This window comes from Lynx canadensis, chromosome A2, assembly GCF_007474595.2.
Source record: "Lynx canadensis isolate LIC74 chromosome A2, mLynCan4.pri.v2, whole genome shotgun sequence".
NCBI lineage: Eukaryota > Metazoa > Chordata > Mammalia > Carnivora > Felidae > Lynx > Lynx canadensis.
This window is the reverse complement of record NC_044304.2, coordinates 23,036,708-23,051,077: the sequence shown is the minus strand read 5'-3', so window position 1 is coordinate 23,051,077 and position 14,370 is coordinate 23,036,708. Positions and strand designations below refer to the sequence as shown.

The 14,370-nt window shown below is 46.5% G+C and overlaps 1 protein-coding gene across 1 annotated transcript in view; it reads right to left on the bottom strand.

Moving 5' to 3' along the window:
* The window catches only part of CACNA2D3 (calcium voltage-gated channel auxiliary subunit alpha2delta 3), an 863,383-nt gene that overhangs the window by 178,382 nt on the left and 670,631 nt on the right, over positions 1–14,370 (bottom strand). Inside the window, exon 18 of the mRNA XM_030307036.1 lies at positions 6,476–6,559. Coding sequence (XP_030162896.1) covers positions 6,476–6,559 — 84 coding nt within the window. The remainder of the gene's footprint in view (positions 1–6,475; positions 6,560–14,370) is intronic.

The following is a 14,370-nucleotide window of genomic DNA, read 5'->3' as shown; positions in this document are numbered from 1 at the left end:
ATGTCTTTCCAACTTTGACTGTGAGCCACATAAGAAATACACCTTACTCTGTGATGCACTCTGATGTCTCTTAATAGGTTTCATTGCTTGGAAGTGCTGCTCATGAACAAATAACAGATTATGGGAACCCCCCCTGCGCCGCGCCCCCCTCCCCAGTTCCTGTGTTAAAATCATGGCTCTTTACAACCTGCAGGTCAGCCCAGAATGAAAAAGGGTCAGCCCATGGTAAAGAGAAATAACCCAGGATATCAAGACTCAAGTCTTACTGGTGACACAGACCACTGTTCTGTGACCTCTCTGTGGCTACGTTTACTCCTCTTTCATTCATCCCATCAAAAGTGTTCTAAGTGAGGCTTCCCAGACCCCAGGATCCCATCAGGTGCTGCATAACGGTGTTGATCAGTCTTATAAAGCCCAGACAATACTTACAGACACTGTCTACTAAGCTCTTACTATGTGTCAGGTACAGGTTTTAAAACCCTCAAAATAAGGCACAATTATTATCCCTGTTTTACAGGTGGGGAAACTGAGGCACAAAATGAAAAAAAACTTGTCTACGGTCATACAGGCTCTCTGCCCCTTAAACCCATGTCATTATTTTTGTTTCTCAAATCAGGAGAGAAAACATTTGGACAAATGTAAAGCATTCATATACAACTGTAGAGCATGAATATAAAAATAATGTATGTTATTTCTGGATTTTTTTTTAAATCAAAGAAAAGTTTTAATTTAAACTTGACCATGAAATGTCTGAGGTGGCTTTTTAAAAGATTATTATTTAGAGAGAGACAGAGAGAGTGCATGTGAGTCAGGGAAGGGCAGAGAGAAGGAGAGAGAGAATCCCAAATGGGCTCTCTGATGACAGTGGGGCTTGATCCCACAAATAGTGAGATCATGATCATGACCTGAGCTGAAATCAAGAGTCAGATGCTTAACTAACCAAGCCATTCAGGTGCCCCACCAGTCTGAGGTTTTAATTTTCCAGTAGGCTCTCCCATTTGGTACTGTGAACTAGGGCTGACAGGAAGGTGGTTTCTGTCCTTGTTGCCACAAGAGGAAAGGGTTTTTTTTTTTTTTTTGTACTTTTTCAATGGACTGAGTGATGGGAACAGCACTGGAAGACTGAAACGGTCTAGAAATGTCACTTTTCCATCTGAGGAGACAGAGGTTTGACCCCACACATCCTACAGTAAGTACAGCTAGCGTACAAGACAGGAAGGCAGAGGCATACGCGGAGCAGAGACCAGAGCGGTGGGGCGGTAAGGAAGCTATACACTCCAACCAGGCCAGGAAGGGCGTGATCGACGGTGCTGCTCAGAGCTGTCCAAATAGCCCTTGAATTTGCCACTACCTGGATGACAGCGATGAGCAACTGGAGAAATGAACATGGCCTGGTGGAGGAAAGTTCCCCAACAAGTCTGGGTGTGCCCATATGTTAGCATATTATGTAGTCATTAAAAAAATCACCCGTGCAGATGTTCCACTTAATGGTGTCAAAGAAGAGCAAATTAAAGCATCAATGAAATACCTTTCTTTTTTCGTATCTGATGCAAGTGTGATAATGCAGTGGACATGAAAGCAGCTTTCATCATAGTGTAGCTGATAAAATAAAGGTCAAACCTCTCCGAGCTGAAAATAGTTTTCTGGTGGTGGTGATCAGGCTCCCCGGTCGATGAGAGCCATCCTCCTTCCCCTGGCCCCTGCGTTATCCAGGTCACATGTGTTTCCCAGAGCCCCCAGTGAGTCTGTCTCTCTCGCCTGCACCCTGAAGCTGAGGCAGCTTTGCTGACCATTCAAAGCACCCATGCTCAAGCTAGTGGTCATGCTTCTCGTCCCATTGGGAGCCTACAGCTCTTCCTCCTGTCTTAAAGCTTACTAAGGAAGTTTCCCTCATGTAGACGCTCTGGAAAACAGTGTGGAGGTTCCTCAAAAAATTAAAAATAGATCTACCCTATGACCCAGCAATAGCGCTACTAGGAATTTACCCAAGGGATACAGGAGTGCTGATGCATAGGGGCATTTGTATCCCAATGTTTACAGGCAGCACTTTCAAGAGCCAAATTATGGGAAGAGCCTAAATGTCCAACGATTGATGAATGGATAAAGAAGATGTGGTTTATATATACAATGGAATACTACTTGGTAACAAGAAAGAATGAAATCGGGCCATTTGCAGCAATGTGGACGGAACTGGAGGGAATTATGTCCAGTGAAGTAAGTCAGTCAGAGAAGGACAGATATTGTATGTTTTCACTCATATGTGGATCTTGAGAAACTTAACAGAAGACTATGGGGGAGGGGGACAAAAATTACAAATGGAAAGGAAGGGAGGCAAACCATAAGAGACTCTTAAATACAGAGCACAAACTAAGGGTTGTCGGGGTGTGGGGGAGAGGGGAAAGTAGGTGATGGGCACTGAGGAGGGCACTTGCTGGGATGAGCACTGGGTAGTATATGGAAGTCAGTTTGACAATAAATTATATTTAAAAAAAAGGAAGTTTCCCTCAGATATTTGTTGATCACCTTAGGTTTTATGCGTAAGTATATAATGATACCTTATCCTGCTAATGGTGGTTTGTTATCCACATCAGAACACGAGCCTCACCTTTCCTGGTGCACAAGTGGCACGCACATCCAGGCCCCCAAAGACATGCAATCTGGGCCACTCCAACAGATTAAAGGGGAAAGGAGAAGCAGGAGATAAACAGGTCTATCATCTCCAGTAAGCATTTACCCAGAATATGAAAACAGACTCGGGCACAGAGCATCTGTACAACAAAATCAAAATCCTCTCTCTCTCTCTCTCTCTTTCTCTCTCTCTCTCTCTCTCTCTCTCTCTCTCTTTCAGGTGGGCTGTGCTTGGTTTGGGGTCCTGGGCTCAAGCATGAACTGCAGAGACACTGGAGTAGGTATAAAAAAGAACAACCTAAATGGGCACAGTTCTCAGAAATTTACCCCGGGAGAAGAGGTTTATGGGGCTTTAGAAAGAAGACACAAAGGACATTTCCTCCAGAATCATCCTAGGTAAGGAGAAACATGAGTTGATTGCAGGGCTGTAGACAAGGCTCACACGGCAACAAAGGGATGTCAGTTGGACCAGAGGCAGGATCTGACAGGCTGGTAATTGCAACAACACCCCATGGCAAGCTTTTGTTTAGCATCTGGGTGCAAGGACCCCCATCTTTGCTGCACCACTCAGGGGAGGATACTATGAGAATACTGAGGCACTGATACAGTCTTCGAGGACTCTTGGACGCAAAGGCTCTCTCTAAGGCATACCAGTGTGGTCAAGAGCTTTGGGGCCAGACTGCCTGGGCTGGAATCCATACTGTGAGCCCGTGGACCAATCAGTTCTCTGTCTCAGTTTCCTCACCTGCAAAATGAGGATAGCAATAACACCTACTTCAAAGGACGATTGTGTAGAATAAACCAGGTCATCCACATATAGCACTTATAGGAGAGCTGGCTTGTAGGAAGAATTCAAATATATGTCAGTTACTATTATTTATATTAGTTTTTTTCCTCTTTATAGGAATAATCATGTTCCCTGAGGAGAGTTTGGGAATGACTAACAGGTAACAGAAGTAAGAAAAATATCCTCACTTCCTTCAACCTTCTCTGGGAATTCATAACCAAAGAATAAATACCATTTTAAAAGCTATTTTTTCCTTCCCAGAGGTGATCAACACCAGGGATTCAGGCTGGGCTACAGATGGCTCAGCCTCGATTCTTGGCTCACAGGGCCCTGAAGGTCTGTTCTACTCACTGTGTTGTTGATGTGATGCCTAAGTCACCTGGAGCCTGGGCCAGCGGTTCTGCTCATCCTCCTCTAAATGGTTTCTAATTTCTTTCTCTTTAAAAAATTTTAAATTTAGCCAGTCTATTTTGCACGTGTTTTAATAGTTTATGTGACCTCACATCTTTTTTTGGAAGGACACAGGGTCTATGTTATAAATACCGTTATTTTATTCAACTAGAGCCGAGCTGCCAAGAGAAGTAGGATGCACTTTCCAAAACGTTCTCTGCAGCTGGGCAGACTCAAGCTGCTTCTTCCTCAGTTGGCCCTGCTTGCAAGGTGCTTTCCCAGATCTTGACCAAAAGCCTGCCCTCTGCTACTCACACGTAAACCCCAGTGGTGGACATATGGGCAGGGTGGATCCCCTGTAGACTTCACAAAGATGCTTTGTATGGGTTCCAGCATTCTCCAATCAATGAAGTGCAAATCTATAGGAGACAAATGGTGACCTGGGTTTCCCCAGACATGCTGGTGATGAAGGAATTGACACTTTGAGTATGCCATGTTCCTCAAAGAGATGATGCAAGGGACCCGAATCAGAGAGACGAGAGACCACTGTAAGCAGAGTAAGAACACTTAACGTGTAGGAGATGTGGGAATTCTGAAGGTGGACCCCCGCCCTTGCCCAGTCCTATGAGTCAGATGGAGGTGAAGAACATGCTCAGGAGTCTGGGAATCTGGGAAAAAGATGATAGGGCAGGGAAACCACTATTAATAAGAGGAGATATTAGCTCATTGAAAATTAACTGGAGCATAGGTGATAGATAAAGTGAGCCAAGTAATAAATCACTTCCACACAAAGGAGAAGTGAGAGCATCATCAGCTCTGTGCTTAGGAGCAGAGGACCTGCTCCCTGGATGGCAGGACTCTGAAGTAAGAGCAAGCATACTCCAGTTTGCCTCCCACGTTAATCAAAATGGATGAGAGGAAATTGATGGAGAAGCATGTTGACAACAAGGTTCCAGCCTTCTGGGAAAGGAAACAAAAAGGTCCAGGGAGGTCAAAATAAAGCAACCGATAAAGTAAAGATGGAAGAGGAAGGAAAACAATGGAATGCACCCTTCAGACACTCACGAGACAATTTAGCAGCTGTAAGTCCATGGGACCTTCATCAACGAGAAGGTTCCCTGAGGATTAATGATGATGAGAATGGTATGAAGAATAGCCACCACTCACGGGCCTCACCATGTCTGCACAGTGGTATAAATACCTTTTCATCACTTGGCATATTTACACATTTAAGATTCGCAACTGATGTAGGTACTATTATCATCATACTCATTTTACTGGGAAAAAAGAACAAAACAACAAAATTGAGGCGCGGAGAGGATAATTGCATGCTTGGGATCAATAGCCAGCAAATAACTAACGTGGGATCTGAACCCAGGTAGGCTAATGCCTGGAGGGGTGCCCCTCACAACTGTGCTAGCCTGCTTCTTGGGAAGAGCAGGTTGAAAAGGGAGGGCATGGGCATCAGGCACAGTACAATGTAAAGACCCCAATGACCACGTTTAAAAGAACAAGGAGATGTAAACCGTATCAGGTCATTGAGCTGACTTGACATCAGGCCACCAGCCCCTGGGAAAAGAGGGCAGGTTAGGAAGTAGCTTTTAACCAACCAGCCATTATTTTGTTTTAACTTGAGTTTAAAGAGTCTTAGTACAGATGAAGAAGGAAATCAGCTAAATTTCTAAAACAGATACACCTCTTGCAATTTATAGGCAAGGAAGAGAATCCAAGATTTATGCTAGCTGAGATGTCCAGGGAGTAGAGGACTTGAAGAGAAGAAAAATGACGGCCAGAGAACAGTGATGCTGGCCATGTTTCTGAAAGGCCCGGGAACCCAGCTGGGGAGTCCAGGTGGTTCTCTTCAACAACCCTTTGGGAAATAGGACAGACTGAGGGACAGAAACATTTGTGTCTCAATGGTGAAACTGCAGAAAGAACCCTGGACAAATCAGGGAGGGTGAGGGCAGAGAACCATGGCCCCGCACGGAGACACCACAGAGAAAGGAAAGAACAAGGATCAAGGCAGGAACTCATGGGAAGTGACAATTTAATTAAGGACAGTCTGCCTACATTCATGCAAAGGCAGCCATGTCGAACAAATCTGATTTATTGAGGAAGTAACAAGAAGACAGACGGGGTTAAGTCTTGGGCATAAGGAAAGCTTTTGATACAGTGCCGAAGGCTGAATCCGTGCGGGAAAGAAGTGTGTGTGCTGCTGGCAGTGTGGCCAGGATGGGGAAGGCTGAGACGGCCCAGGAAATGCACTGCCAGCCGTGCAAATGGGAGGTGGGCCTGCTAAGCCCTGGACTGCTCTTTAAAAAAAAAGGGCTAGCCCATGGTGTCCCTACAAGTGCACTGTGTCCCTGACTTTGTGGTGGGCAGAGCCTTCTGCTGTCTGGCCAGGCTCCCCTGAGGGCAGCAACGCCCCATAAACGGCACTGAGGAAGGGTCTGGATTAATCCACAGCAGAAGGGACCAGACAGGAGCTGGTTTTGGCCAAATGCACAAAGCAGGCCTATCTGCAGTTTTTCCAACCAGCAGGAGAGTTATAAACCCCAAATGCCATCAAAAGGGCCCATTGTCTCCATGTCCCTGCAGTGGCCACCTCCTAGGATGGCCTCCAGGTACAGAAGTGGGTACAGTGGAGCTCCCTCCTCATCAGTCACTTACCACATCATCCCGGTCTTCCCACTCTACCTCCGAGAGGTCAACGCTACTGTAGTTAGGTTTCCTTCGCTTTTTTCCTTCCTCGTACTGGCAGGGAGAAAAGGAAAAGAAAACAAAATATTTCCATGAGATCAGCAGCCAGGGCAGCCTTTATCTTCCCAAGCCCCGTTTCTCTGACAGGAACCATGAGTAGAGAGATATTGGTGAGAAGCCCGGCAGGGCACAGTCCTAGGGGTTTTAATAGCAGGGAAGCCGAGGCCAGTTGCTCTGAGCTGGGGAATAACAAGTCAACTCTACTTGATATGAATTTACCTACTGGACTCATTGGCTCCAAACACGCCAGAAACCAAGCAAAATTTCCCCTCTGCCTGGATGGTATGTGCGTGGATGGGGGAGATCCTTCTCTACTCCTAAGTTTCAAAGACCACCCCTTCATGACATAGGAAAGGGCTTTGTAGACAGTTTACCAAACATCTAGTCATAACCCTTTGTTTTATAGTTCTCCCACCCCTACCTCCTGTCCCAAAGGTACCCCCTAATTCCTTGGCTAGGAAACAAAAGTACTGGTCTCCACAGTTGGGCTCAACATCCTGGTACCATTTTGTAGACACACAGAACCTTCTACTTGCTATCATGCTGTCTATAGCAGTACTGAGCTAAGCGCAGCTCCTTTACCTGGAGTAGATGTGGGTACTGGGAATCCCTGTCAGATTTAACGGCCATTAGGGCATTTCTCTGGAAAAGCTGATGAGTGCATTAATAACTGGGGAAGTGGTTTTCATTTTTTCTCCCTAGATCGCTGGTGTTAGTCACCCTGCAAGCCTACCTGTGTCTGGATGGTCTTGTGCCTCAGGGCCTTTAATGCTGGTTGTGGGGATGTTTATAATGTAGGAAAGTCTGCCCTCTACTGCAGGCTAAAGATAAGCAGCCCCTTTACAAGTTCATAAGATGTGGCTGATGGCATACTAGAAAAAAACATGTATGTATGTATAGCCTTTTTCTTTTTTGATTTTATCTCTAAACTGGTCATCTTTGGATTGAATTGGTAAGATTTTAAATGAGATGCAGTGTCACTGTAAGTGTGTTAAGACCATAAAACCACAGGTTACCATTTTGGACACTGCTTGGCTACTGCAGAGACAAGGTGCTGAAGGCACATGGGTGTGAAGGAGAGACTCACTGCCAGTGTGTTGAACCAAACAGGTCTAAATGGGCCCCCACTGGAACCCAGGGAACAGAGGCCAGACAGGGTAGTCACTGTAGAGCCAAACAGGGCCCAGTGGCTTTCCTCCTCTCTTGTTTTCCGTGTCAAGTATATTTCAGGAGTGCTGAGACCTCTCTGGAAAGTGCCCACTGCACCACTCAGGAAGGCTGCATTGGCTCCAAGGGGCAGTGGGCTCACATCACCCAGGTCAACCACCCTTCCTCTCCCGGCTCTCAGGCTTTCCAATGAGCAGCTGTTCATGGCCAGTTTTAGGACATCGGATCCACTGCAGATGAAGAGGGAGGGAAGTGGTTCCCTGCAAAGCTGCTGTAAATGACAGCAGATTCATGGCTGGATCCTGTTATGGAAAGTTCGTGTGCTCACAGAAGCTCTGGCCCTGGCAAGTGCCAGGCTGGGGCCAAGTGGGAGGAACAGGAACAAGGTCCATGGGGTTGTCACCCACAGCTTTCAGTGAGGAGGTGTGATGGGGAAGGGGGCACATGATGCTAAGTAAGACTCCACATGTCCCTTTGAGCAGCAAGAGTCAGACACTCTTGGGCCTCTGTTAACTGTCTAACGGCCCCCATGTTCCATTTCAGTAAGAACCCTACTCCTAAGAGCCAGGAGGAACGCCAGAAGCTCATGCAGCCCAGCCTCTGGCCACTAAGGGCAAAGCCTTTACAGTTTCTTGGGCCATGTAACACTAGGTCTACACCATCTTTTTGTGAGAAGCACTTCCTTTGGTCATTACAAAATTCTCCTTTATTTATTTATTGGACCCCTAGTAAGGACCAGGTACTAAGGATATAAATAACGCCAGCTAAATAGCCTTTCTTTCTTTTCCAAGGACTCGCTCACAGTTCATCACTCTTAATTCTGCTCCACCCCCCCGAAGGTCAATGTATTGCCCACCATGCATATTGGAAAAGAGCCCATCACAAGTTCAATAACAAATTCCATGACACATTAGATAACATGATATAACCAGAGTGTGCAGGACATCCCCACTCACCACCAGCCCCCGACCAAATTTTCGTGTCTGAGCATCATGCTATTTCAGCCACTCCTAAAGAAACTCAGGAAGACTGCCGAGGTCCTGAGCACCAAAAGTATCCACTTGTCTTTTGTTAGACAAAGTGTTTCTGCCACTTACTGGGCACATGATCTTGCACAAGGGGCCCAGGGGCTTCATGTTCCCCTTTTCTCACTTGCAAAATAAGAGAAACAATAGTGCCTCTGTGGCAATGGTAGATTGAGAGAATGAACTAGATAGTGTGTATAAATTGACAAACACATTTCTGGCACAGAATAAATCCTTAATATGCTAGCATGATTCCTGAGACCCATCATCTTGGCCAACAAGATCATGGGTCTTGTTGTATACAGTTGGCTTCTATGTCATTTCCTTGAAATGAAGGAGACGCAGTCAGTGATTCTGCTCTGCAAACCAGAGGCAGGAAGGAGGTGTTTGTTGAAGATGGTTGTGTCAGAGAGTCACAGTCATGCACCTCCTCCTGGTGTGTATCTTAAGCACCAAGACTTGCATACTATATACCTCAGCTGGGACTTGAGACTCTCGCAGCAGAAAAAGCCATACCTGTGCTAAAGCACCCAAGTCCTTCTAGATGGTATTTGGCAATTTTCTAATGCTTAGAGAAGCCTGGCCTTCTGACCACTCCCAGCTGTCAAACACTCAAGAAATTCAGTACATTGCACTTTTGATATTCAGAGAACCTGGAGAGTTTAGAGCGTGAGGTGAAGAAGCACTCCCAGTGTACTGGTCCACAAGCCAGTGAGTCTAAATAAGTTAGTTTCATTGAAGGAAACAGGCAGGACTGGGGATACTTGCTCTGGAACTCCATTTTAGGAATGACTCTCTGTCTCCTCTCTCAAAAATCAATAAACACTAAAAAAGAAAAAAAGAAGGAAAAAATAAAAGAAAAAAAAAGAAGGAAAAAAAAAGAAAAAAAAAAAAAAAAGGAATGCCCCACCACAATGTCTGCTTAACCAGGTATGTGAAACCAGTCTGCAAGACTTCCCATTTGGGTCTTTGTTAATGGTCTCCCATTAGAGATCAAGCAGTAATGTAGCAGAGTGATTACTCTGAGCGAGAGAAGGAAAAGTCAGTGGCTGTTGCATAAGACAAAACAGATTGAGGGTGGTAAGTAAACTCAAGCATAATGACCCTAGATCCACCTTTATTTTTTCTCCCATTTAGAAAGCACATTGGGAGGCTAGAGATTAGACTTCCAAGAGGAAGACATCTGTGCTGTGCACTGCCCCCACCCATCCCTCACATTTTCCAGGGCAATCACCTTGCTTTCTTCCAGGGGAAGACCTTGGGCCCTATGCTCCATAAATATAGTTCTTGGGAAAGCAAGACCATCCTGGTTCAGAGGTGGGCAAGTGACCTGAGCATGTAAGGAGACCCACATCTCTCCAGGACACAGAGATTGGTTCAGAGCTGGGTATATAACTCATGCCAACCCAGATGAGACCCAATCTGGGATGCTTTCTTGGATTTATCCGGATAAAAGAGCTGTGCATCCACTAGCATCATTAAGGTGGTAGGACGTGAACTTGAGCTCCTCATAAACATCTCTGCTTCTGCTTGGAGAGAGCCTTCCTGAGAATGAAGCCAGTGCAGAGAAAGCAGAGAAGAGACAGGAAGAGAGTCCTGAAAACATGGCGTGTGTGCCTGGATCAAGCTGTGACTGAAATCTTTATGCCCTTAGGTGTTTCAGGTACCAACACATTCTCTCCACATTACCCCCTTCCCTTTCTAAAGATGTTGTTTTAAAGCTGGTTTGGGTTTCAAACGTAAGTAGTCACTGGAGTCGTGATTTGTATATATTTAATGCCTTTATTATTTTCCTTGTAAATGAACCACTTTTAAAGTACATTTTAAGTGAAGTGTTCCTAACGGTTCTTTAGGAACATGTGATTTGCAAAATACCTCACTGTTAATCAAGATAGACTACTGTGTTTGAGCACGGCTGATCCCCTACTTTCTCCCCGAGAGGACACACGGGAGGCCACAGTGTAAGAGTGACAGAACGAGAAGTAAATCTGACTCCCAGGCCAGATCTCCCCTATCCCGTGGGATTCAGCCTGTGACACATCCCGGATCCACCAGCCCCACTCCCTGCTTCCCTGCGTGAGGATCTCGTTACTGGGGCTGAGGCATCGGATATGGCATTTGTTAGTGTATCTATAAACTGTAACTTCCTTTGAAAATGTGATTAACGAATTGCGAACGGTTTCCAAAGGTTTATAAACAGATACTTTGAGAGCCACGGGTAGGTTTGTAGTTTTTGGTGCCTGTTTTATGAAAAAAATATGTGGGGGAGAATTTAATAAGGAAAGATATTCTGTGCTATGAAATACTTTGAGGTGGAGTTTCAAATAAAGGCCAGATGTGGTGAACACACAAACCAGCCCGTGGCCTAGGAGGATGGGACAAGATGGGCACCCATCTGAGGGGCAAGCTGGAGCCATACAGGAGCTGCCTTATGTGCCTGAACCTGCCAGGTGGGGGTTAACTGGGTGCTCCTGAGTGTTCTCATGGGTTATCTAGAGATGGACTTTGGAAGCATAATGGGATGGGCTGAAGTGATGGCCATGTTCGTGTGAGTTTGAAAAAAAAAATGCCTTTGCTTTTTTTTCCTGTGTGTGTGTGTTGGGGGGGGGCGGTGGGAAGGGCCAGAGGAGATCAGCTACACACAGCCTCTGCGAAACAAATATTGTGTATGCTAATAATTGATAAATTGTACGTGCTGCTCCACACTGCCAACAGGAAGGAAGGAGATGGGGTGGGAGGCCCACAACTGGAGAGGAAGAAACCTTGCCCAAAGCTAATGCCATCTGGTGCAGGGGTGTGGCCAAGGGCAGGGAGCCAGCCATTGTCTGGGCAGATGTTCTCTCCCAAGGAAAGCACGGTCCTCAGCTGGTGAACACCTTTGCCATCTCCTCCGAGGCCCACGTCTCCTCTTGTCTGAGAGGCCGAAGTGGTCCTTTCAAGGAGAAGGAAAGGAGGCACATCTTCTCTCCTCCATGCACAAGACAGCAGGGCCTGATGGCCACCAGGCATGTCATTCCTTCACTCCCTCAGCCATTCGTTCCCTTATTTGCTCATTTACACACCCACATACCCCAAAATACTGTTGGATACTGAACATTTATCAGGTCCTGAGCCAGGCCCAGGTGAGCCTGGGGAAAGCATGGAGAAGCTGTCTGAGAACGGTCATTTCCTGCACTCAGGTTGTAGACGGTGGTTCACTGCTCATCAGTCAGGGTGGTCAGAAGAGCAGTAGAGAGCAGGGCCCTAGAGTCAGACTCCAGTTCTAGTCACACACACACTGTGTGCTCCAGGGCTGTTGTGCGTTTCTCTGAGCCCACGTTGCTCATCTGTAGGATGCAGGTAATAGCATTCAGCTCACGGGGCTGGGATGAGAAGCAAATGGGTACACACATGGTTGAGTAGGGGTATGTCTTGGCAAACAGCCTCAAGAAATGCCTACTCGGCAAACACCAATAACTGCCAAGGTCATTACTGACACCTGAGATGTGGCAGCACCTGCCTCAGCCCTGGAAAGTATGCTCATGGGATCAAAGGTTTCTTAATAGTACGGTCCTTTTAAAAAAGAGGCAATTCAACCTGACATCGTGGTCCATTCTTCTCAAGGTCAAAGCAAGGGTCTCAAATACAAGGTCTCCGGTTGCCATGGCACATAGCCTTAGAGGAGGTGGCCCAAGGGAATGGGAGTCTCAGTGGAAACAGTATCAGTGACTCCTGTCTACAATCCAAATGGTTTAAGCTTTGGCTGTTTTTTAAGGTGTTTTGTTTTGTTTTTTTCTCTCTCTCCCTTGATTATCCATGTAACAACTGCTCACTGTAGAAAATTTGGAAAATACTGAAAAGTGAAGGAATTGAAAAAAAAATATTGTGTTCACTATCACGATACAGGCCATGCAGGGATCCCCACCCACCATTCTGCTATCTGTTCCAAAGGGAAAGTACTTTGAAGTAGTTACAGCTTTCAGTCTTCTAAGTTCATTGTTTCTCCAACAAGGAATTCATAAAATGTAGCAACCAATCTGTTCTGCTTTCCAAGTGACTGCCTTTAGCAAAAAAGAAAAAAAAAAAGCAAATGTTTTCTGACGGCTACCTTCCCCCTCACCTCCTAGCATTCCTCAGGAAGAGTGAATGCCCTTCTTCCAGGAGCCGTGCTAAATGGTGTGCCTATCTCCATGGAAGGATAACCACTTCGCAGACACGCAAACGCAGAGCCCAGGGATGCAGGCCACGTGGTGGCATGGCTAACTGGCAGTGGAACTGGGATCCCACCCCATCTTTGCCTGGTTGCCCAGCCTCGGGTCTTCACCACATTTTGCACTAGGCCTCCCTCGAGGGTGTCTCAGCTCAGATGGCGACCACCCACAGCACGCAGTAGGCGTATTAATGGGTGCAGAACCATGCCAGAAGCCAAATCCCACCAGTCCCTTGTGCCTCCACTGGACGCCAACTCATTCAGGCTACCCTGAAACTGGCCTTCGCGGCCAGGGGTACACCGATTCAGTTTTAGATTGAGAACGACTACGATATACTGAGTGCATGGAACCAGGATCATGGCGCATGCCCGGTGCACACAATACAAGGCCCAATAGCCAACACCTGACTCAGAGCCTCAGAAAAGTTTTGTAGCATCTGATGGTACCATGGTATCTAGGATTTCCCTCAAAATGGTGCTGGCCCTTTGGTTGCACCACCCCATGCGGCTCAGACCTTTCTAGATAAGTTTGATGACCGGATGACATAGACATGCCAGGGGACAAACACCAAGGAGTTTGTACGTAGGGATGAAATCCTCCGTGTTCGTGGGTAGATGAGAAGCCCAGATACACTGGAGGGAAGCAGGGAGGGCGTGTCCAAAAGCAGCCGGAAGGTGGGAGAGAGGCAGCAGGGCATGTCGAGACAACAAGCCTTTTCCTTTTTCTACCAGGTACCCTGCTCTTATTAATTAATGTTTTTAAGTGTCTCAAAGATGAAAAGTTCTACGTGCTCTCCTAGTGTGATTACAAAATCCTTTTGATCGCTGTAAAACTAAAACAGCCTTGGTATTTTTTTAAAAAACAACAATTAACAGGCTGCTTTGAAAACCCCAATGACCTTTATCTTAATCAGTGTCCTCTGAGTCGTGGTGAGTCACCCCCATGGTGTGTGGGGAGGAAGTGGCCTCACTCCACCAGCGGTTTTGTAGGCTTCGGTGTGGCTGATACATGGCGGCTGGATCTAAATTCCCATTCTCAGAAAGCCAGTCTGCCTTGTAATAGCAAGAGAGTCATGAAAATGAAAAGCGTGCTGAGTAGTTGGGGCAGGAGGAGATTTGGTGCCAGCCCAGGGACTGGGAAGCAGGGACTCTGACCCAGAGAGAGGGGAGCTGTCTGCAGGCGTCTCAGTCAGGTGAAGGGCTCTTGCTAAGAAAATACCAGCCCTGAGCACAGAAGAAAGACCACGATGCTACCTGCAGAGGAAAGGTGAGTGTGGGTACCTGGAAGACCGCCCCACTGATTGGTTAGAACACTCTGGACAAAAACCCACACTACAGTCTTCTGGGCAAAGGTTAGATGCAGGACAACCTTCAGAACGAATGCCCAAGTTCCAAACAGAGTTGCTTCGAGTTCTCGAGCACAG